At 43.4% G+C, this 23699-nt stretch overlaps 4 protein-coding genes and 2 non-coding genes across 9 annotated transcripts in view; 2 read left to right on the top strand and 4 right to left on the bottom strand.

The window, feature by feature from the left end:
- Positions 1-10: 10 nt before the first annotated feature.
- On the bottom strand, positions 11-1307 carry Med4 (mediator complex subunit 4). Of its 2 annotated transcripts, none has more exons than XM_078180660.1 (4): positions 1174-1307; positions 487-893; positions 283-406; positions 11-209 (listed from the first exon to the last, which is right to left on the bottom strand). In XM_078180660.1, exons 1-4 carry the CDS (start codon positions 1239-1241, stop codon positions 11-13), a joined length of 798 nt encoding a protein of 265 aa, XP_078036786.1. In that variant the 5' UTR covers positions 1242-1307. The 2 variants fall into 2 exon arrangements, with proteins under 2 accessions (XP_078036786.1, XP_078036785.1); XM_078180659.1 differs by having other exon boundaries at positions 11-180; positions 287-406.
- A 345-nt stretch (positions 1308-1652) lies between these two features.
- Dctn4-p62 (dynactin subunit 4) lies at positions 1653-4827 on the top strand. Its single transcript, XM_078180656.1, has 10 exons — positions 1653-2141; positions 2219-2588; positions 2665-2735; positions 2823-3019; positions 3097-3233; positions 3318-3477; positions 3551-3734; positions 3798-3990; positions 4106-4296; positions 4364-4827. Exons 2-10 carry the CDS (start codon positions 2460-2462, stop codon positions 4584-4586), a joined length of 1485 nt encoding a protein of 494 aa, XP_078036782.1. The 5' UTR covers positions 1653-2141; positions 2219-2459; the 3' UTR covers positions 4587-4827.
- Positions 4828-4961: 134 nt separating this feature from the next.
- On the bottom strand, positions 4962-6229 carry Rps14 (ribosomal protein S14). Of its 2 annotated transcripts, none has more exons than XM_078180379.1 (4): positions 6112-6229; positions 5653-5803; positions 5488-5575; positions 4962-5233 (listed from the first exon to the last, which is right to left on the bottom strand). In XM_078180379.1, the coding sequence occupies exons 2-4, from the start codon at positions 5799-5801 to the stop codon at positions 5015-5017; spliced, it is 456 nt and encodes a 151-aa protein (XP_078036505.1). In that variant the 5' UTR covers positions 5802-5803; positions 6112-6229; the 3' UTR covers positions 4962-5014. The 2 variants fall into 2 exon arrangements, with proteins under 2 accessions (XP_078036505.1, XP_078036506.1); XM_078180380.1 differs by having other exon boundaries at positions 6129-6189.
- Positions 6230-9935: 3706 nt separating this feature from the next.
- The window catches only part of Dora (zinc finger SWIM domain-containing dorado), a 32698-nt gene continuing 18934 nt past the window's right edge, over positions 9936-23699 (top strand). For both annotated transcript variants that reach the window (XM_078181969.1, XM_078181968.1), the window contains exon 1: positions 9936-10430. The gene's annotated coding sequence lies outside the window, so the exon portion shown is untranslated. The remainder of the gene's footprint in view (positions 10431-23699) is intronic.
- Positions 15981-16051, bottom strand: Trnag-gcc (transfer RNA glycine (anticodon GCC)). The gene has a single exon. It is a non-coding gene; the product is annotated as a tRNA-Gly (tRNA).
- Positions 21957-22027, bottom strand: Trnag-gcc (transfer RNA glycine (anticodon GCC)). The gene has a single exon. It is a non-coding gene; the product is annotated as a tRNA-Gly (tRNA).

The raw sequence follows: 23699 nt of genomic DNA, 5'->3' as shown, positions 1-23699 counted from the left end.
TAGTTTACAATTATTGCGAGTCACTTGATGAACTACTCGATGAATCTGTCGACATAACTTCAACATCCTCTGTTTCTTGTTTATGAGTGTTCATTGCTACGCTACCTTGTCCGCTTACCGACAAATGAATTTCACCAGACGGATGCCAAGCGAATTGATTAGCCTGCGACACCGGCGGTTCTGAAATAACAAGACAGGTGCAATCGATTCTATCGTATTTTACATGTAATGATAATATTCAATCGCTTTCTCTTTTCCAAATTCAAATTGATCTTGTTGCACGCACCTCCTACAGGATGCCCAGTTCTGTGCAAATCCGACGATATCCCAGGATGTGAACCAAGCATTTGACCGTTTAGAGGAAGATCGCTTAGTCGTCCGAGGTATCCTAATCTCATTTCAATATCTGCAACAATCGTGCTCAAGGTTGTCCGATGCTCGAGCAAACGTGCAGTAAACGGAAACAAAAGTTTAAGAAATTATTACCTGTCGGATATGGTCTTCTAGGATCTCCTTGTTGCCATGTTAATGGAGCGCAAATGGCATTCGACGCACTTATTCTATGCGCATACTTAATTAATTCCTCTGAAGGAACCGGTCGTTTATTGGCACGAGCGATCGATTGTAATTTCTGTTTGGCTTGATAAATGGCTGTAGCTAAAATTTGTTCAGCTTCTTTCAATTGCCGCTGCAGTTGTCGAATATCCTGATCTTGTCTTTCGACTTCTGCTCTAAGAGCATCCATTTTCAGATTAATTTTTGCCTGTTCATCTGCTCGATTCAGAGTTGCTTTCAATTCATTGTCCTTGGCTATCAAAAGATCTGTTAACTGAGCATGCTCTTCGCTCGATAGTTTCAAAGGTTTCTGTGCTATAGTATTTTCAATCATCTCTCTAAAACATTACAGCATGATAATACATTAAAATGTAATATACGTACGTATATCGGTACGTTTGTATAGCAGACAACTCGCTGCGTTGTCACATTTTTCTAGGTCAGACTCTACTTAACAGTAAGTATACAGTTTACTAAACGAATAACAGTTGTGTTTATTGAATTGGAAATCATTTTCTCTTCTTTTTTATCTTTTTTTCTTTCAGAGATCTTTACCGTGAATTCGATGTATTATTTTTTGAGAAAGGGTTATGTCTGAATAGAATTTTGTTTTCTTACTTTGCTATCAGTTCGATGTCATCTATGAGTGACAACAAAACCTCCCTGGTACTCTTACCCGATGCCATCCTGTTTCTTCGACAATAAATAGGAAAAATTAACGTCTTCAAGTTGTCAAGAACTCCGAATTCATAAACAATATCGCACGAATGTCAATACCGTCTATAATAATTCTGAAAAAAATCAATTTAATCCAGGATCACAAACTTTAGCATATTCAATTTATAATCGAGCGAAGTATATAGAAAATACAAATTATTAATTGTAGCGCACTATAATAGTATAATGACATTATTTACATATTTGTATATATCTCCAATAAAACAGCATCAACATTATACACGAGTGTACGATCTGTACGATAGAAATTACTTTGCTCTGAGTGGCTGTCGATTCACTACCGAGACAGAATCCAATGTGGATTGAAAGCGCAGTAAAGTAGTGGGGATGTGCGTGCCATTATAGAGAGTAAGAAAAGCGTGCAGGAGTAGTTCCTACTATTGTAAATACAATTAGTTAACCAAATTTCAAAGTGGAATTAGTTACGTCTTGCAAATGCTGTCATTTGTTTTTGTATACGATATCGACATTGTAGATTCCCCTGAATAATTCTTTAGCCTTGATTTAGTTTAATAATTTTTGCCATCTCCAACAAACGCGTTGCCAAGTGTCGAGCTTCGAGTATCAAAAACTTAGCAACTGACCAAGGACGCCATTTTAACTTTTATATTTTGAATACGAATAAGTTGTAGAGATTATTTTTATCATAACATTATATGTGAATAAGAAGAGCAATTGTTTAAGCCATAGAGTTACAGCAATGTTTTTAACATTTATGCGAATTAAAATATGTTTTCCATTTTGGCAACCGTGAACGGTACGGGCTCCTAGTTTCGAATACAATTTGTTTATAAAATTTATCGTTTATTGATAAAATTGTCAATTAGGAAAAGCTAAACAATTGTCTGGTAAGTCATACAGTACGTTTTAGGCATTGTTTTAGAAATTTCGTGTTATTAAAAATCTCCAACCTCTCATAAAAAAGTCCCTAGGCGTTTCAGAAAAGTTCTCTGGATATTTCTCAAAAAGGACAAGCGAGCAATTGAAATTAAAGTTACATTAATATTGGTCATTATGGTGAGCCAGCTTCGCATAGGTCTGAACCGAAATCTGAAGAAATACTTTTAGAAAAATTGAGACTGGAAGAGAAATTATTCCAAGTTCCACTTCGTAGCAGTGAATATCGTTATTTTCTTGTAGATCAAATTACAATTTAATCTACAATTATGACATATTTAAATCAGCCTGATTACGTGCGTTACGTTTGTAACTGTGGATCTTTGAAACCGATATCACAAACTTATTTCTGTAGACACTGTTCGAAAATACGGTGCGGCTACTGTAACTGTCAAGAAGTAATTATTCGATATTTATTGTTTAACGTTTTTGCTTTTGTCATTCACCTTTTTATATGTGTAATCCGTTTTACAGATCGACACACATTACTGTCCTAATTGCATGGAAAATTATCCATTTGTGGAAGCACGACTCAAGAAGAATAAGTAAGTGAAAGTTGCTTAAGAGTATTTTTTCCTTGAAAAAAGAATCCTTTATTGGATTTTACATTGATTTAAATGTTATGTTAACAGATGTTCGAACTGTTTTGAATGTCCTTGTTGCTTTCATACCTTGTCTACGAGAGCAGGGCATGTGCCCTTCAAAACAGTGCCTCTCAAAGTAGAAGAATCCAAAGATGCTAAAACACCGCCAAAGAAATTTTACTATTTATTTTGTTCGTTGTGTAGATGGACTTCTAGAGATGCTGGTATTCCTGACCAAACTGTTGGTATGTAGCCAAAGCATATGTTATGCATAATTTGTAATTAAATTAAACAGTCTTGTACGAACATGTGTTTTATTTAGCTACTGGAGGTTGGCCTGAACAAGAAAATCCACATGCAGGACGAATTAATGCCTTGATTGATTATCATAAAATATTGGCTTCCATAGAGAAGCAAGAATGGGAGAAGAAGATCCGACCAAAGTGTCCTTCTATGCATGTAAAGTATTTTCTTACAACCTTTATTTTGAACTCTTGTTTTACTGTCAAAAGTATGTATACGATTTATATTATTCGACTCTAGCCTTATTCTATAATATCTTTGGCTCGAAAACGGATTGTCTATCCTACACATACCCCAGGTAAAAACCAATCCAGCGATCAGCCTCCACCATCTATTGCTAGTGAAAATGTGGAAGAACTGCCGGCAAACATTTTTACAGATCCAGTGGATATAACTAAAAGTAAGTAGTCATTTAGAATGAGATTACATTGTGAAATTCTGTAAATTCTTTTGAAAATAATTATCTTAAATAGTTACCACATTGGAACAAAGATTACAACATTTGGAGGTGCAGGCGGAAAACGTGAATGAATTACGTCCGCAGCGCCGAAAATATTTAGTTAAGAGATCACAACGTTGCAGAGCATGCGAGCATAGTGTTAATAAACCAGATCTCTGCCCACAGTCCACCAAGTTTAAGATTCAACTTGCTGCATAGTGAGTACACAATATTTTATACATATTTTTACCATTTACTTAATTCATACATCTACGCCATAGTTATCATGTACCAGAGGTGAGAATTGTTACTTGCGAACCATTGAGACCAGGTAAAATCAGCGAACTGCTTTTGAAATTTTGTAATCCAACTCAGCATCAAACTCAAATAACACTGCTGCCATTGGATACATCAATGACTCCTGTTGAAGTTACATCCGAGAAAGAAGATGCGAAAGAAGAAAATGTGCAACAGGTAAACGTGTTTGATTTATTTCATTAAGAGGAAGATTGTTTTGTTCCAAGCAGCGCAATGGTAGAGTTAGAAATTTGAGCTATACCTTGAAAAATTGTTCCGACTATTCTGATAGGATTCCGAGTCCCCAAATTTATTGCCGTTCGTAGTACGGCAAACGCCTATTGCGGAAGAAATTAAACCCATATACGTTACTCCGAACGCGGACGTACTTTTGCCTCAGGCTTCTCTGATACTTCCACCTAGAGATGACGCCGCTGAATATGATGATACAGGCGACACTCATAACTTTCAAGATGATCCTAAGTATGTATTTCCGAATTTTTGCGACTAGCATTTTTAAACACTTTTTAATCTCGAATCTTCCACAAAGGCTTGTAGTTTGGCGAAAGGGTAATAAGACAGTAATAAAAATCCATGTAACTCCATACAAGAGTTTGGAGGGAAACAAAAAGAATGAACCAATCATTATTGGATTTGTTATGCAGTACGAACATGTGAATACAATCACAACTCTAGAAAATAAAACGCCTAAGAAGCTGGATTTGAAGGTGAAGCTGTATCTCACTCCGGGAAATATTGTCGGTAATGCTTAATACAAGTCCGATTTTTAGTAAAAACTATTTCAGCATTAATTATCGTAGCTTTCATATTATGTAATTTGAGGATAGAAAAATAATGAACTAATTTAAATCTATTCACCTTTAGAAATATTAACGTATTGATATTTATTAATATTCTTTTTTAATGAATTAATTATCATCGTTTTATGACATAAAAGATGCATCACGAAAGAGATAGATTTGTGAAGAAAAAGAATAAAGAAATATATATGTATATAGAAAAGAATGCGAGAAAATATTTCAATCTTTCCTTTAGCAGTAAGAAATATCTAGGGTGTAGGAGTACGCCTGAACTGTGTTATCTATATATTAAACGCCAGGAGGGTATAAAAATATAATGCAGCGATATATTTTTAAATATTTATTTTTGAAAGATAATAAAGCACGCATAGAACCATCATTTACAGCCTGCGTCCACGACGACCGCCCTTTCTACGCGTAGAGTCAGATGGAATAGGTGTAACATCTTCTATACGGCCAATTTTCATACTAGAACGAGCTAGAGCGCGTAAAGCAGACTGTGCACCAGGACCAGGCGTCTTTGTCTTGTTTCCTCCAGTAGCTCGTAGTTTAATGTGAAGTGCCGTAATTCCAAGGGATTTGCATTTCTCTGCTACATCCTATCAACAATTAATGCAAATATTACAAACATTCATATATGACCATTACAAGATGTTTTATAGATTTATCTATAATGTATGCTCCCAGATAAAGAAATGCGATACATCATATAAACGACTCATTTCCATGGGAAGGGAGCAGCTTAGTATTCCACAAACATGAACACACCTAGAGTCAAGAGATGAACATTTAGGTGCTGCCTGTATGTGGATAAATCAAAGCGTAGAGTTTTTTCAAATAGAAAGCAATTTACCTGAGCAGCAAGCATAGCAGCATATGGAGAAGCTTCGTCACGATCTGCTTTAACTTTCATTCCACCGGTAACTCTGGCAATAGTTTCTCTGCGAACATTTTCGGTAGACGTATTTGTACTTGTACAGTACTAATTGTTCATGCGAAAAATTGTTTCAAAACGTACCTGCCCGAAAGGTCGGTTACGTGGACGAATGTATCGTTGAAACTTGCAAAAATATGTGCAACACCAAAAACAACTTCTCCTTCGCGTAGTTGAGGTCCAAGAGAGACTTGGACTTCCTCCTTTTGTACCTTTCCCCTTTTTGGTGGCATCTCTGTCGAAAATAATATTCAATGAATGGCTTGTACGTACACTCTCAGAACGATCGCATTTAAAGTTCTGGTTGATTATTCGTGTAATTGTGATCGCTGGATATAAACAGTGTGGGGTTACTTTTAGGTTATGTCTTGACAAATAGCGTCCATAATGCACACGACTTTCATGACATCAATTTCATCCAATTACATCTTAATATTAAATATTAATATGATCGATATATTAATAGATACAGGTGCAAATACATCCCCTCTGTTTATTCAAGCCATTATTTTTTGCATAATATTAAGTTTTTTGGTAAAATACCTGTAAATTGTATTTACCGAGCACTCCCCGACACAACACGAACAGGGCAGGAAGTCTAAAAGGAAAAGAAGATGCGTATCTTCCGGCGCGCGATTGTACAATTCCTAAAATCGATTTCAAAGAGTAATCGACAGCGCGTTTCGATAGCAGTATCGATAGTCGTGGTCGATAATCTAATTGTTGTAGACAAAAACGAAGAAACGTCTGAATGTGCGGCAGAATTTAAACAGTAATGCCTGAAAGAACGATATAATAACAAGTCGTATAAAATTTCATGAATTGAATATTGTGTACTTGAAAATATAGTTTTATTATGTCACACACATAACAGAATGTTCTTGTACGTTTTACATATATTTTCTACGAACATATATGTACAACACATATTATTGATTCATAACGAATTTGGACATATTGATACAAGATGTCGTTAATTCATCCAAAATCGGACAGATGCAATAATGCTCATGCGCAGTTGAATAAAGGGTTCCAGCGCTATATTCACGAGAAGAGTGACCTATGTAAGTAGGTATTTGTACATATGTAGATTATCTCTTTCGCTACTGTAGATTTTGATTCGTCGACACGCTTTTCGCAGCAGATTTGTCCGATCGAAATACTGGGACGTATCGCTCACGTTCGTTATAATTATTTCTGCCAAGATTTGCCGGTCGCATATCATAGATGGCAAAAGTTTGTCGAAGTTTGTCGAACGTCGACAGAAACAGTCGAAAACAGCGCCTGTACGTTCAAAGCGCCTATAACTGCGTAGATGTATACAGATGACTGCAATAGACGCCAACGGTAGTGAAAGAGTTATAAAAGAGATCCAAGTTCCTGGTTTCTGGTCTAGAATGCTCGGTGTTAATGGCGTATGTTAACATCGTTCATTTCTATTCGCCATCGCTGGCTGGAACTTTAGATTGCTTTCGACAGCTTTAGGCTGGGATAGGAACCAAGATATCGTCGGTGGGGGGTTGTCGGGACTGGTCGGGGCCGGGATGGCGTTTTGGTCGCCACCTAGCGGTTAGCTGGCAGTCGTATCAGCGAGGTGCAGGCGGAGGTTTGCTCGCCATATTTGTTGTTGTCGCCGATGGGGTAGGCTAACAAGAGTTTTCGAGCAGTTAGTGCAGTGGTAGTGTGCAATCTCGACGTAAGTTAGTCGAATTGTCGCGTGCCCGCGTCGGGTTGAACCTTTGCAGAAGTTACCGCGGACACAGTGCGAAATGTCTCTTACATAAAACTGGTGGGGCACTGGTGGCTCAGCTGTCCTACTCTGTTGTCGAGTGCGCGATTCTATGTGTGTATACATATAACGCGCGTATACATATAAACTGTGTTTGTGTACTACTCCCCATTCTGTTCTGGTTCGGTACTGTTCGTTCGGTGGTGCTGGTCATAGTGTTGTAGTAGTAGTAGTAGTAGTAGTGGTAGTGTAGTAGGTAGTAGTAATAGGTGGTAGGTGAAGGAAAAGAAGAGGAGTGGTGTGAAGTGCACCAGTGACGGAACGGTAAACTCGTTAGAGAGGGTGAGGTAAGCAGGAAAAGTGTACTGAATTATACGCGCGTATTCGTGTATGCATTGTATTCTACATATATGTGTGCGTACGAGTGTGTACATATACGGATACGTCTGCGTACATGTATATGTATATTCATCCCTATCCTTTACTGGCCCCTCTCTCTGTATTCGTACGTGTGTACGTATATGCTACACGTATGCGCGAAAGAAAGGTGTGAAAGGTTGAACAGCAAGACCGAGTCTCAAGAAGTGGTGGATGTAAGAAACGGAGAGAGGTTGTTCTCTCCCCTTAGCGGGGTCGGGGTCGGGGTCGTCGCACGTTCTTGGCGTGGGTCTGTCGACCCGCCAAGGTCCCTATGCTCGCGTCCCTCGTTCCTCGACGATCTACGCCATCCCTATTTCGAATTTCACCTTGTCCTGGCGTGACTCGCGTCATAGCAGAGCCTACTTAACCTAACATAACCTAACCTAACCTAATTACACGCGGCCGTCTGTTTAACATTCGATGATTCCCGTCGGCTAGCACTCCTACGATCGAACTCCTCGACCTCGTTCTACGAAGTAAATAAAAGGATCGGCTCGTCGATTTCTGCAGACGCGCGAACTTGAGTGAAACATAAAAACAGATCCTCATCTCGCGAGGGAAAAATCAATATGCTGTTCAAACATTGTAGCGACGCGAATCAGCTGTTCTTGTATCATCCAGCGTTCCGATGATTTCCAACTGTTTTCGCCGGTGTTAAATTCGTTCCGTGTTCATCCGTTCCAAGAGATGTTTTTGTTTTCGAATACGATTCCGAATTATATTTCGAGGAACGGTATTTGGACGTTGGCGGGCAGATATCACCTGGTTTTATTCTACGGTGGCGGTTGGCCGTTTGATGTTGTGGCTGTATACAGATATCGGTTACTGGGAAGACCGGATTTATTTGCGCACATTGGTCTAGTTTTATTTATATTATCCGCCGTAGGATAGTTATTTGAAAGAAAATTCGAAAGTGAGAGGTATACGTTAGAAATTCAACTCGATGCGGCTTTACGCGTGTCGCGACGGGTTGAAAGTGACCAAACTGAGCCAGTCGCTAAGTTAATAAAATAGATGTTCGTTTTCAGTCAACTTGATCGTAAATCGTCGACTAGAGTTAATAAAAGCAGTGGTTACCGACGGCATGGCTGTCTCCGGTGACAGCAGTATAATAGGGGGAGGTAATATCAGACGCCGTGTCGGCGGTGGCAAAATGGTGGTCACGAGCATCCTCCCGAATTTCTCAATTAACGTTCGCGCCACCGAGTCGTATTCCTATTGAAAGATTTTCGAAAACCCACCTCGATGCATCGACTGTTCTTCCACCCGTATACCTATTTATCCCACGGCCACCATTCCGCGTTTTTAGCTGGTTGCCCTGTTGCATGCGTGACCTACTCGGACTGTTTACAGTTGAAAACCGCAACTAGATTAATTCGGTCGCGAGGATACAACAGCGTTCTTTTGGTGTTGGAGCTATCGAACGCGAAGAGCGATTAGATTATTGTCCGTATTATAAAATACACTGTTATAAATAGAGATATATTAATTGTTTATACGGCTATTTTGGCCATCTTAATAATTATACGATAAATAAATTGCTATACTATAGATTCAACATATATGTATATAGTATGTGGATCAGGTTGGCCGCAATTCTACGCGGCATATTACTTTTGGCTTTTACAATTAGTCGCCTGTTGTACGTATTAGTAGTGTAGTTAATAAAATTCACGATCGCAACCGTTTTGCGGTACGGAACGCTAGTGTTCCGTAACAGGGTTCATCGGAGAATTAGATCCCGACAGAGTCACCGATCGAGCAATTCTGAATTGTGGTGGTGGTCGAATCGTGGGATTCGGTATGCGGAGCAAACCTCGACCCTTAATCTTCTCTCGGGTTGAACAATCAGCCTGTCGTTTTCTAAGTTTACCGAACGAATCGAATAAGAGCAGATAAAGCATGTCGACCGAACACCTCGATTTGTTACTGGGGCTGAGAAAATAGGTCGTAAAATTAGCTCGAAAAAATGGCTGGTTGCCGAGCAGCGCGAGCGTTCGTCGTCCGAGGTTAAATAATCGTTTCTGTTATCCAGCAGGCGGTGGCGATCGGCGCGGGGGGAAAACGGTGCCGGGTTATCAGGTTTTTCTTGAACGGTGTCGTCGTTTCGTGATTGCGGTGGGACCGTCGTCGAAGGGTAAACGTTGCTTTTTTGGGGGGTGGGGAGGGGGGGGGGGGGGGAGCGCGCAGTGTCGCGCGTGTCGATTCCTACGATAATTAAAACTGGCGGGCAACCTGGCTCGATCTTCCGTGGCGGTGGGTGGTAGCGGCGGAGGAAGGCGCAGCGGCAACGGTGCGGCAGCATCGGCATCGGCATCTGGAGGTGGGGGCAGTGGCGGAAGAAGCGGGGGTGGTGGCGGTAACGCCGGAGGTGGCGGCACCGGTGGAGGCAGAGCTGGCGGTGGTAGTGGTAGCGGTGGCGGATGGAATAGAGGCGGCAACAATTCTGGCGGCGGGGCCACAGCCAGAGGGCCGACCGATGCGTCCCCCGGACCCGGGACCGTCGAGGACGGTACCGGTCAGCACGGCGTCATAATCGACTGGGAGGGGACCGATTGTACTGATCGTTACTCTTTCGAGGATTCGGATCGTTTCGAGGAGGACTCCCTCTGCAGCTGGAGCAGCGAGCCGGAGTCCCTTTGCAACAACTGGAGGGGATGGCGGAAATCCACCTCCGTGTTCAACATTGTCCCCGGCAAGAAGAACGCCGAAGGTGAGTCCCTTTTCTAGTACACCTGTTTCGTAATGTCTGTCTACCTCTGCACCGTCTACGTTGATCTCTTTTCGTTCAATGACTCATCCGTGTCTCGAGACACGTTGTTCATTCAATGCGGTTTGCGCGATACAGAGGGATCGACGGTTCAACAATTCGGGAACTGCTTCTGCAATTCTGGCCATCGTCTCGGGATTAATTAGATTAAATCAGATTTTTAGGCACCGTGCAGCTCCGCGCGTCATAGCATTATACATAATATTGTACGTAGAACCTCGATTATTAACACGTTGATTTATATATTTGAAGAAAATTTTGATTCTCGGGGGTATCGGTAACGTCTTACAACAACAAATGAAAAGAAATCTTGGACACATAAGGGAAAGTAATCAGTAGTGCTCCGGTGCTTGGTGGCTCGGTAGCTGCGAGATTCCTCGGACGGAGTCGAGGAGATGATCGCGGAGGAGGTCCATTATCTTGGGCGAGTAAGAGGCATGCGTTGTCGTTGGCGCTGCAGCATTGTAATTCTCGTGTCTCTATTTAAGCGTCGTCCGAGACAGTCGCGGCCGTGTGTGACGCATACAAATTCCATACCTCGTTGCCTCGAACAAGCAAGGTTAATGATTTCCACGTCTACTCGATTCATCGCTGCGTTATCCTGCCTGCTGACTCGATCTTACTCGTCTCCTCGTTTACCAGCGTTATCTCGAGGTCACAGTTTCTGAGTAATCGCTCACGATCTTTTCGTTTTCTCGTAACAACCCCCGTCATCGTTCTTTGGAACGTTCCCATCCCTCTTCCGGTTTCTCGTCGTCGATGACAATTCAACGGATCGTCCAGAGGCTGCCGCGAATTTTATCCGGTAATTGCAACAACCGGTTGTTGGACAGTACTTTCTTCCCTTTTGACTTCCTTTCTTCTTCCCGTTCACGGTAGCAGAAGAAGGACAGGATCGAGACTACCGGTGAACGCGAATGTCGCGTTACTCTTAATTGTTTATAGCTGTCGCGAGCGCATGTTGTTGCAAAGAAGAGTCGAAAGTAGACGACGGTGCTTCGTTATCGGCTGATTCGCCATTAAGACTAGAAATTAAGCAAACATTCGATGCGTCGACGTTGACCCGCGACAAAAACGTATCGTTTTTGTTTACCATCTGTTGTTTTTGTCTACCCTGTTCAATTCGAACGGGAAATATCGTCGATCACGGATCGATTTGGGCCAGACCAAGACTCTCGAATCTGGACTCGCGATTGGTAGCGATACGGGAGAGTGGATAGCGGGCTCGAAGTCGTTCCCTACTTCCATATAGAGTCGCACAGGGGCAAACAGGCACCTAAACGAAGGCAACGGAGCTGCGTGTATGTACTCCGGGCGGTCCTGTATGCACGAGCACGAATACGAGCATGAGAAGAGAGAGAGAAATTTCACTCGCTTCTTCTCCCGACCGTGGATCCTTTCCTTTTTCTCCTCGGTCCTTGCTCCATGCCAGAGCGATCAAGGCCGAGAAAAAGAGCAACCGAAGCCGGCCACGAGAATCGGAGGGAGGAAACGCATCGTACTCGCTCTCGTTTGTGCCCGTGCACCCGCACTCACACCCGTACCCGACATAAACATCCTGCTCTCTCTCTCTCTCTCTCTCTCTCTCTCTCTCTCTCTCTCTCTCTCCCTCTCTCTCCCTCTCTCTCTCTCTCTCTCTCTCTCTCTCTCTCTCCTCCCTCTCTACGTGTGTGTCTCTCTCACACCTCCTTCCCAGATTTCGAGCGTCGTAGTCGGCCGCCAGATTTTATCATTGCGAATAATTTATCGGAAAGCCAGTTGTTAATTTACGCGAATTAAACGGATTTACGAGCGTCTGGACGGTTTATACGATGCCCTGCTGACTTCGAATCGCGGCCAGATCTCGGCCATGGAACACTAACTTCCAAAATCATTGATAAATATACCACCTTTCGTCATATATAACGCTTGTCGACGTAGGTACCATCGACGCTGTTTGTTTTTTTCGATTAGGATTGTCCCAAAAGGTACTCGAAAAATCCGATTAAACGCATTCTCGTTAACGCCGTGAACCAATAGAAAATAGTAAGTTTTAATGTTTAACACAAAGAACTGCGTTCTGGGATAATCCAATATTGTTAGTAGAGCGCGAATTCGTAGGACAATGATGGCGAGCACAAAACTCCTGGAGATATATATATGTGTATATATAGGTAATAATAAATGTAATTGTAGCTAATAATGACCGTGTGTTCGGAACATGGCAACTATTAAATAATGTCAGATCGGAAAGGTTAATACACTCGGATATTTTGGGACGATGGCGGTCGTAACGGACGTGCTATAAAATCCGCGCGGTTATTTTCAGCCATTCAGCGGGGCCATTTATGACGGCGAGGGAACCGCGTATCATCGCGAGCTTCAATTTCCCATAGACGAGTGCCGTACTTTGCATAGGTATCAAGAGAAAAAGAGAGGGAGGAAATAATTTTGCTGCGTGCAAACGTCAGGTCGCTGACAGTCCATATTCCTCCGCTATTTGTCTTGAAAAACTTGTAAAACAGCCTATCACAGTTACGAAGGAATCTATCAATCTATACAGTTTACAATCGATGAACACCAAGTTGCATTAGTTTGAAATCGCAGAACTAGGACGAGTTGCATAGAAACTAATGGTATGGACGTAGTAGGGTATTCCCAATTCGAGCGAGGAAGGATTTTGCTCTTTCGCTCCGTCGTCGTAGTACGCGTCCGCGTTAATGAAACCGGAACGACGCATCGCCATGACGAATCGCTGGCTGGAACTCGACCCGGGAACAACCATGAGCGTCCTCTTTTCGCGAGAAACGCGACAGTCAAACCCTGTTACGAGACACGCAGTAATTGGAAACGGCCGCGGTCGTTAGCGCAACCGGAGATGCTCGTGCAACCGATCCGCGGATAGAATCGATTAGAAATTCGTTGCGTTTTGTGTCGATTGTCGAAAATATCGCGCGGGAACGAACAGCGTTCGTGGACGCTGCAACATCCAGCAACATCGACCGGAGCGAAACCCTTTCCTTCGGGTTCTCTCTCTGTCTCTCTTCCTCTTCATCTCTCGGACAGCCTTTGCCACCTTCAAGCAACGAAGGTTAGGAATTTCGTCGATCTCGGATTCGGAATTACCTCGGAAAACGACAGTTGCTCGAGTGCTAGGAGAAGGACTGACAAAGCCTGCCCGAGGAAAGTCGGCTTCCTTCCCATTTTCGGGTTACCGAGCGACAGCGCGTATAAATCACGTGTGGCCATGGCACGTTTCTAGTTCCTTGGCTCCACAGTGATTGATGCCGATTGGCGGCACTCACGCTCGCGTATCCAACAACCCGGTTAACGAGATTCCACCGAGGAAACGATACGTTGGTGTATCGTCTAGCTTCCGACGCAATTAACGATACCCCTGGCTAGTTTCTTGCTAGAGCTCTTCATCGAGCTGTTCGTCGACCCTTCTCCGAGTCGTTCTCGAGAACTTTCGGAAGACTCCTCTCGAGTCGAGTCGTTCGGTCCGACGAATTTGTAGGATCGCTGGAAGAGGAAGAGGAGAGGAGAGTCGGATCAACGATCTACGCTATTGTTTGAGGACCGATCGTTGATCGTCGATCGTCGATCGTCGATCGTCGATCGTAATCGCTGCCGCTCGAAATATCGAGTCATAAATTCAATTAACCTGACGAACATGCATCGGGTTTGTTTGCGGAGCCAGGCATCTGAATTTCGATACACCGGAAATATTAATCAGTCGTTGTTTTCCCGTGGGTTTGCTATCGAAAAGAGAAGCAAAGAGGCTTTTGCAATGGACACGCGCGTCTCTATTACACGCCGCGAAATTATCATGGAAGAACGGAGCCTTTTCCCTTAACGATTCACAACTCTCCTCGCTTGTTCCAGCTCTCTTCTTGTTACATTCTCGACGCTCCTTCCCTCTTCGTCCCTTCCACGTTCCAGTAGATGAGGTTAACTACGGGAGAGTCGAAACGATCCAAAGGAAAGCATTGTCGATGGTATCGATACCCGAAGTAACCAGCGATTCGGACGGGTCAGCTAGGAACAAGGAGCGCAACGCTGCTTTTCGAATGTGTCGGACGTGTGCATCTTATCTTATTCTATCCGTTAGATCTGGATATAAGGCAGCACGGAGGTCCAAGTTTTTGTCAGACACGTTATCCCTTAATTTATGACTGGTCTCGAGTCGGCCGATGGTAACGCGGTAAGTCGGAATATTACGCGGATCCGTGAAGCCTCGAGACTCGACTGGCGATGAACAATGACCGGTGCATTATGCAGGCGCTGGGAACGCGGACGTGGCTCTGGACGTAGACGCGGGCACGGCCGGTATGAACGTAGATGCGACGCGCGCACCCACGCATTCCTGGCCTGTTTATTCAGCCGGGAGAAGAAACCCGGGATATACATATATACATGTATGTACTTACGCGTACGACGGTGGCGCGGGAATTCCTTTGGGGAACTGGGCCGTCTTGCTGAAAGAAACGACGGACAAAGGGGGTAGATTGAAAGGATTGGAAGTAGGGGCGGCTGAAGGGAAGCGAAAGATGCAGGCCAAGGAGGTGGATTGCCACGGGATGCGCGCGAGGGTGTACCATGCGGAGTAGATGGATCGTTAACCACGTAAGGACCCGCTGAATTCGCAGATTGTTCGCCTAAAAGTATTTTCCATTGCTCGATAATATAGAGTCTTCTTTGCAATTAGCCAATGTGGTCAACGATTATGTTTACAATTTTTTGCGTTCGACATTTTGGATCGTTCAATAGTTTGGTACATTACGAAACATTTGGTAATTCAAAGCGTTGGCTATGTTGGAGCCGAGGTCCCACGAAATCTGGATTTCATCTGGACACGTGGTACCGTTTAAAAACGAGTCTTCTTAACACGTTGAGCGCGGCGCCAATATTTCTGGCCTTTCCGCTCTGCCGGCAGCGAGCGGCCGCCAAGCGGTCACCTCTAATGATGCGATAATGTAAGATGATCAGAAAAGGTTGTCACATTTTGTTACATGTGTAAATCCCAGCCACACTTTTGTTTAAAATGCTTTAATAAAGCTCATTAAAACTATATTTGACTACATTTCATTCAGGCGACATTTATTTTTTAACTTTAATACTGCCGGTTCCACCGGACCGATGTGGGCATAACGAAAAGTCTAACGCCGGTACCTGGGGACCGGTGCCGTCCCGGAGAAAAGTTCAGCACCGGTCCCCAGGGACCGGCGCCGCGCTCAACGTGTTAATTGTTAAGGTCCTTGAGTTGTCCAATAGCGATAGCGGAGCGCATCTGGTCGCATAGCTCTCTAGAACTCTCTCACTTTTCGTCCAAAGCGTTTCTCTTTCTCGTCTTACAACCGGCGACGCGACATCGCGTTATCGTCACTTCGGCTAGATCGCGTTCGTCAATTAACAGCTTTCATGTGTTTTCCTATCGCCAATTTCGCTGCGCTTTATGGGCCCGGTGATCGTTGTTTTTGGAACATTATTCAAATAAAATGAAAAAATAAATTTTGCATCGGCCGGGAATCGAACCCGGGCCGCCCGCGTGGCAGGCGAGCATTCTACCACTGAACCACCGATGCTCTTGTAATGCTTCGTTTTCAGGGCAAACCAATAGACGTAGGTCCATCGTGTTCAACGGCTAACTTTTTCCTATAGATACGCGTAAATTGGATCAAAAATCCTCCTCTTCGTAACTATTCCATTTTCCATAATTTTATATTGCTGATTATTATTTATGTTAAAAAGAATAGTGTGAGCAGCGTATAGATCATTTTCTCGAAAAGAGAAACACAAAAAAGAAGCAAAGAGAAAAAAAAATATATATATGGAAAAAAATTGTTTTTATTGTGGTTTTTGTGTTGTGGTTTTTGTCGAGTCTTTTGATGAATTTACTCCATCTCGTCTTCTTGAAGATGTATTTGTGTCTTCCTAGTTGGTTGGGAGCAAGTGTTTCTTCTGGTAGCGCTGTCGTGAAGATTAGTGCTCGGTGATCGCTGTTGTAGTGCGCGGTTGGGATTTTGTTGAGGTTGAGGCCTGTGAGTTGAATTCGTTCGTCCGTGATGCAGAGGTCGAGGAACGTGTTTGCACTGGGGAAGGTGGCTGAGTCTGGCGGCGTTATTCTTGCTCTGTATGTTATTGCTGCTGAGGTTTCCCATTTATTAAGCATGGAGCCTTTTTTATTTGTGAGTCTATCGCCCCAGTCAGTGTGTCTGGAGTTCAGGTCTCCGGCTAATATGTAATAGTTATTATGGGCGTTTAGTTTGAGGCTATTGAAAAGATGGTTGAGTTCAGTTATGTAAATGCTCTTGTCACTGTTATTGGCGTATGCTGCGATGATGTATAGGAATTTATTGTGCGTTAGCTTGATTTTCGCGATGCTGTATTCGAGTATGCAGTTGTTTGCGGATGATGGGGTGTATGTTGTTTCGAAATTTATATTGTTTTTGATTATGATGGCAGTGCCGCCTCCTTTCGTTGCGCGGGGTCTGTCGGTTCTGATGATGTTGTAATTTTTGAGTTGGATTTTGTGCTTTTTGTTGAGTTTGGTCTCTGAGATTAGGGCTATGTCGATACTATGGGTATTTAGAAAATTGAGGAGGTCGTAGCGTTTGTTGAGTGCTATTAAGGAGTTGACGTTGATGGCTGTGATTTTTAGTTCGCGTGTTTTAGGGGTGTTGGAGGGTGTATTAATCATCGTGGAGGTCAAACGCTTCGTATAATCTGTTAATTTTGTTGGCGTTGCTATGTATTATTTGAGTAAGGGTGCTTAGTTGCGCATTGATGGCTAGGGTTATTGTTTGTTTTAAGTGATTCATTATATTGGCCATATCGAAGTTCTCATTTATGTCTGTGAGCTTGGGTGCGCTTTGCGGGGTACGGGGAAAGAGATATTGTGCAGAATTATTAGATGAGTGCCATGCGTTTGGTATCGGTGTTGATGGTGGCGGTGAGCTTAGTGGATTTGCGTTTCTGTATGTAGGATTATTTATCTGCTTGTTTGAGGATACGGATTCTTTTATGTCCGTGATTCTTGTTTCTCTTTTTTGTTGGCGAGTTTGCGTTTGTTCCTTCTTGTGGTTTAATGCGAACTGGTAGAAGGGGCACCCTCTATATGAGGCTGGGTGTCCGTATGACTCGCAGTTTATGCAGTATATCGAGGTTTTATCTGCATTGATTGGTGTTTTGCACTCTCCTGGGCCGTGGGGGTGGATACATTTAACACATCTATACCCGAGATTACAGTTGGCACTTGTGTGCCCTAGTCTTTGGCATTTTCTGCATTGGTGCAGTTCCTTTTTGCGCAGGGGCTCCCATAAGATGGGTTGGTGTAAAATTGATTTAGTTTTTATTAGCTCGGTGGGATTACTGTTGTTTGTAAGTTGTATGAGGTAACTCGCCAGTTCCGGCTTTCTCTTATTTAATGCTATTTTTGAGACTTTGACTATGTTCGTATTTGGGAGGCTTAAACTTTCTATTTCGTTACGCACGTCTACTTCGGTGAAGTCGCCGTTTACGCCTTTTAGTATGATGTTTTTTGGTTTTAAGTGTTTCGGCGTGTATGAATAGAATTTTTGATGATTCTCTATAAGGATTTTTTTTATTTTATCATACGTGCAGGTATTGTTGCAGTGGATTATATGTTCTAAAGGTTCGAGTTGTTTTACCGTGAAGGTTTCGGTAGGAGTCAGCGTGTGCTTTAGCGATTGTATTAAATTTGTAATTGTGATGCTATTAACATAGATTGGGGGCGGCCTTCTGTGCTTTGGTTTCTCTGTTTCTGTGTCCGAATTGTTTATTGAGGGTGTTCGCTGATTTATATTTATGGTTTCTGGACTGTGGTGGTCCAGGGCGTGAAAGCGATTCTGTGTGTTTAAGTCGTCTGAATTTGGGGTAGGGTGGGGTTTGTACGTTTTTTTGGGCGAGAGCCATATATTGTTATCCTCGGAGCTGCCTGGATCGCCGAGTTTATTAACTGTGGCTAGTGGTTGGCTGGAAGGCCTTTTTTTTGTGAGAATGGGGGGGATGGGGGATTTAAGTTTGCCGGCTTCCTTAAGCGCGGCTTTGTACAGCTTTTCTAGGGCCGTAGATGAAGAGGTATTGAGAGAGGGCCTCGAATGTGTGGCTGGGGTTCTGTGTGATGTGCCTAGGGGCTTTTCGATATTAGGTGTTGACTTCGGGTTTTTTTCGTTTTCATGTTTTGTGGTATGGCTTGCTGGGCTTAGGCTAATTTCTGGGACTTTTTTAGTGATAAAGTCGGTGGAGTTTTCGGCCGTGGGCCCCTTGTCACTAGAGTCCATTATGGCGACGGTGGGGGTTATCCGGTGAGCGCACGGAGTGGGCGCGTCTGCGCATAAGTCGTCAGCGGAGTTAACCTCTCCGAGAGAGGTTAGGTCACTCGCCCCTTTTTTTTTATTCAACTTTTTGATTTTGAAACTGCACTGAGGAGCGCGATTAAACGCTCAGATTAATCGCGGGCACAACTAGATGCACTGGGGGCACGATTTGCTCACTTTACACACGATACAATACTATTTATGCGGATTAAATGCTGGAATCGAACCCGGGCCGCCCGCGTGGCAGGCGAGCATTCTACCACTGAACCACCGATGCTTGTGTTCCACAACGTTCTGATTCCAGCTTTACAAAAATGATGCTCAAATTTCTACTCCCCCAGATAGTTGGAAATTGACACCGTGTAATAAAGGAGCTCTAGCAAATTCTAGCCGTTGTTATCGATTGCACCCATATACTTTTTAACATCGCGATCAGAAGACTTGCGGCTCAGACAATACCGCGCTAATTGTTCACATTGTCCGTAGCAGAAGTTTTTCGCCGGAGGTCGAGGCTGGCGCGAGACAACAAATCCTTCGTCAGTTTCGCCGATGACTCTGGTTCAGGGTCGGTCGTTGCACTTTCGTGGCCCGAGCATAATAAAGAAACCAATCCGAAGGAGACCGACTGTGTCGTCTGTTCCGGTCTTCTAGTGTGCGTTAGACCGCAATTCAACGTGAAGTGCCGGGTTCACTCTTCCCGTTGGAACCTTGGAACAAGTAACAAATATCATCGAATCGAACGTAGAGATTTAATTTGCAACACCTAGGGTGAAAAGTGATGTTTCATTGCAATTTTGGCCCGACTAAGATCCGGTACCCGAAACCTGGGATACGGGAGATGGGACACGGGACACGGGACTCCGACACAATGGCTGCCGAGAAAACAATCCGAGGGAAAGCTCGGCGATAGGGCAGGCATTCGACTCTGATATCCGGTTTGTCGTTGAACAAAGTCAACGCACCTGGTCCTGTCGCTCGGCTCGGTCGAGTCGGCTCGTCGCAACTGATCCTTGCACCGCGTCTCCTTCGTACGCGAGCGAAATTACACAAGTTGTTTTACTCGCGATCCTCTTGCTTTTCTTCTCTCTTTGCTCGGTGGACGGTCAAAGTTGATCACTTTACGGGACGATGTTGTAGGGTGTACGTCGAGAAGAATAAAGATATTTTATTTAATACACACAAAGTGTTATGTGTAAAATGTGATAATGTATTGCTGATGAATCGGGAGTACAATGCTTCGCGCTGTGGTGGATGCGACCGCTCACCTTGATCGTTTGTACTCAACTCCTCGTCTTAGGAGCAGATCGATCCAGCTTCGATGGTTAAACAAACGACACGCATTGACCGTTGGAAACGGCAACGCAGTGCCGCTGGACAGGAGGTGCGAGGGGCAACGCGGGCCAGCGTGCCAACGGTCCGAGAACATCGCAGACCCGAAATATAAAGTATATACAATGTCTCACTGTAGTGAACACAAAGTATTACCACGTCTCACCACAGTGAGCACCGCGACGATAACGGTCCGCTACAATGTTGTACATCTTTAATGTGCCGATCTAAAGTTTGTCTTAGAACTCATTTGTAGATCACGAACTCGCAGCGGAAGGGAAAAATAATTGGTTTTCGTGGCGATGCAGCGTGAGTGATTACAGCCGTAACGGTCCCCTGGCATTTTTCTCGGTGAGCATACTCCGTACTGGAAAAAAAATCTTGGATCGGATCCGCATCTCGCGCGACGGTGGCGGCGATCGATTCCAACAGGGAAAGGTACTTCAACCGGTTAAACTGACATTTACTGGTACTGGTTCTCCGCGTGGACACGGCCTTGGCATCGCGTTTCTTTCAACTCGCTCTGTGTCGAGGTTATCACGATACTCGATTTCACTGTGGCGTCGTGTTGCGCCGCCGTCGACTCGTCTCGATTCGTCTCAATTCCCTCCGACGTATCGTGAAATTCGATTAGAATCGATTAACGCGATTTCACTAATGTCCGCCTATGTATATACGTTCAACGAAGTCGGAGGAGCTTGGCTGTAGTTACTTCAAACTCCAGATCTGTTGAGCACGTCGCCACGATTTCGCGTTTTTCTGGTTTAAAAATTTCGCAACACTTTTCCAAATCAAGGACAAACGACGACTTGGGAAAGTTTAAGGATTTCTGGTGATAAGCGAAGAAGATTCAGAGATTGGAGCGAGAGGAGAACGGAAACTGCGACTAAAAGCTGGGTGAAAAGATCGAGGACCCAAGGTTTAGTTCAGCTGACCCTAAGAATCTACAAAGTCTGCGGGTCTCTTTACAGAGTTCACGGTCGTCTTCTTTCAAGAACCACCGGATCGATGCTGCAACAGGATTCTCGTCTGGCCAGGAACATCATCGGCCGGGGGGGGGGGGGGGTTAATTCGCGAAATGCAAAAGAACCGAGCATCAATGCTCGAAGGAATTTAATTAAAGACCAAGTCGGTCGGTTATCTAATTATAACGAGTCACAGGCTCAACTGTTTCGCTCGATACGTAATTCCCTAAAGAGACACATTAGCCGTGTAATAGTGGATATTGAACGGGATACTTTGCTCGTTGTTTTCTCGAAAGGCTAGTTGATCTCGTCTGGCCACACGTGGAATGAAATGGAGAAATAGATTTCAGTTTGCTAAAAAATATTGTTTCGAATTTGCAAGCAAATGGAAATGCATGCAAATTGCAAAATAACATACTCTCGTTCGGCCTTAATTAAAAGCCCTCGCACGCTCAAAGATTGCCACAGGAACATAATTCGAGTGGAATTTAAAGCGACGCGTTGCTCTTCCCTACGGTCGATAGTCGTGATTGTGTATTATCGCTCCTTTTAAATCGAAACTAGTTTATTGCAAAGGGAAGTTTTCAAGTTTTTATTCGAAACTTTTAGTTTAGCTTCGAAATCCAATTAGTTTTGTTCGAGGCAGCAATCGGTGATTTTGAATTTTTCGGAATTACTTGGTGATTCTTTTTTAATCTAATCTACTTTATCTTCGAGTAGATAGTTTAAAGTTAAGTTTTTGTTATATTACGTTAAGAAGCTTTTACGGGAATATAATTTTAAAAAATTGATTCAATGTTCCCCCTTTAAAATCGTGTTATTTTTTCGAAATAAAATCAAAATGAAAAAGTAAACTTTGCATCGGCCGGGAATCGAACCCGGGCCGCCCGCGTGGCAGGCGAGCATTCTACCACTGAACCACCGATGCTTCTGTCGATGATTTTACATTTTAAGCAGTCAGTAGCTAGAAACTGGCTAAAATTAATAAATATTAGGTTGGTGCATATGAAATGTCGGTAATCAAAATATGCCCCGTTTGCTTTACTACACCCTTTTCAACAATATATCAATACAGAAATGCCCGTCTTAAACAAATTCTAATCTTTAGAATTAATAAACTCTGATATGGAATATTTCAGATTGTCTTCATTTATGTACTATTTAGCCCGTAAAAACTGTCCTGAATGTTTAAAATAGTGAAAGTCGGTTGGCGAACGATCTATATTTTATAAAATTACATATTTTACTTCATTTAATTTCGCAATTGTTTTGTACGACGTACGCGTAGTTTTTATGGGTTAAACAGTATGTAAATGGAGACAGTCTGAAAAATTCCATACTATAGTTTATTGGTCCGAAAAATCAGAATTTCTTGAAGACAGACATCTATGAATTAAACTCGCGTTGGGAAAAGTATATGGAAACAAATGGGGTACATTTTGATTAAATCAACAGCTTTTGAAAAAAGATATGAAGTTTTATATATTCGCTTAAAAATCCGACATTTCATATGCACCAACCTAATACAATTAATACATTTGTTTTTAAATAGAACCACAGTTAGACGGTTCTCGGTCCACGGTCTACGGTCGCGCATTATTTTCCCGTTTCACTTGTACACTTCTTACGTTTACCGGACACTTTCTCCAGGCCCATGGTTATTTTTCTTCTCCATGAATACGGTATGCTCTTGCTGCGAGAACAGATACACGCTACACACTGATAGCGATCGTACAGACCTACACGAAACGACCGGATAAGGGAGGAAAAGTTTGTTAACTTCTCGATATCGCGTGGGATCGTTGGAAAACAGGTTGAGCAAGCGCCCGCTTGCTAGTTCTTTGTTGCTTCTTCCAACATGGTCGCCAAAACCTGTCAACTATTTCTTAAAAAACTCAACAAGGTCGCCGTTGCTCTCTTCTTTTTAACGCGAGACGCTCGACAGCGTGACGGGACGTAACGGAAGCTGCGCTCGTGTATTCGTTGTCGCATAGTTAAAAATTTGTCGTTTCATTAACGGTCGGCAACCATTCGAAAAACATAGTTTAGGTGTCCTCGGCGATAAGGAGGAAGCCTAAAATAGGGGTCGATAATGCGTGGGGATCGGAGAATAAATAGTCTACATCGGCCGTTTCGCTTCGTTTTCCATCAAACTGGCTGCCTCGCAAAACACTCATGAAATATTCATCCGTCGCAGAACGAGTCTTTCGCATCAGCGAAGCGTCTAAACCTATCAGCAGTGCTCATTAAAACTTTCTTCCCTCTATTAAGTTCCATTACCCGTTTTCTGCACTCTTCGCGATTAATCGACTCCTCGCGATCAGTATCGATGTACAGTATCGTCGCGAGGACCGTCAGTAATCTCTGAACCGTGCGTACGCATGTATGTGTGCGTATGCGATCGTTCGGCGCGGTCCTCTCCGTGTCGATTTGATGCGATTCGGCTCCCCCTACGAGTCATCGACCGTGGTGCATCCTCAGCGGTCACAGCAAAAAATAGAGTAAGACTCGAGGAGGAAATTGCACGAGAGAAATAGAGCAAATGAAAGGTGAAGGATCGAGAGAGAGAGAGAGAGAGAGAGAGAGAGAGAGAGAGAGAG

Source organism: Augochlora pura, chromosome 5 (assembly GCF_028453695.1).
Source record: "Augochlora pura isolate Apur16 chromosome 5, APUR_v2.2.1, whole genome shotgun sequence".
NCBI classification, from domain to species: Eukaryota; Metazoa; Arthropoda; class Insecta; order Hymenoptera; family Halictidae; genus Augochlora; species Augochlora pura.
The sequence above is the reverse complement of the archived record's forward strand: the minus strand, read 5'-3'. Positions and strand labels throughout refer to the sequence as shown.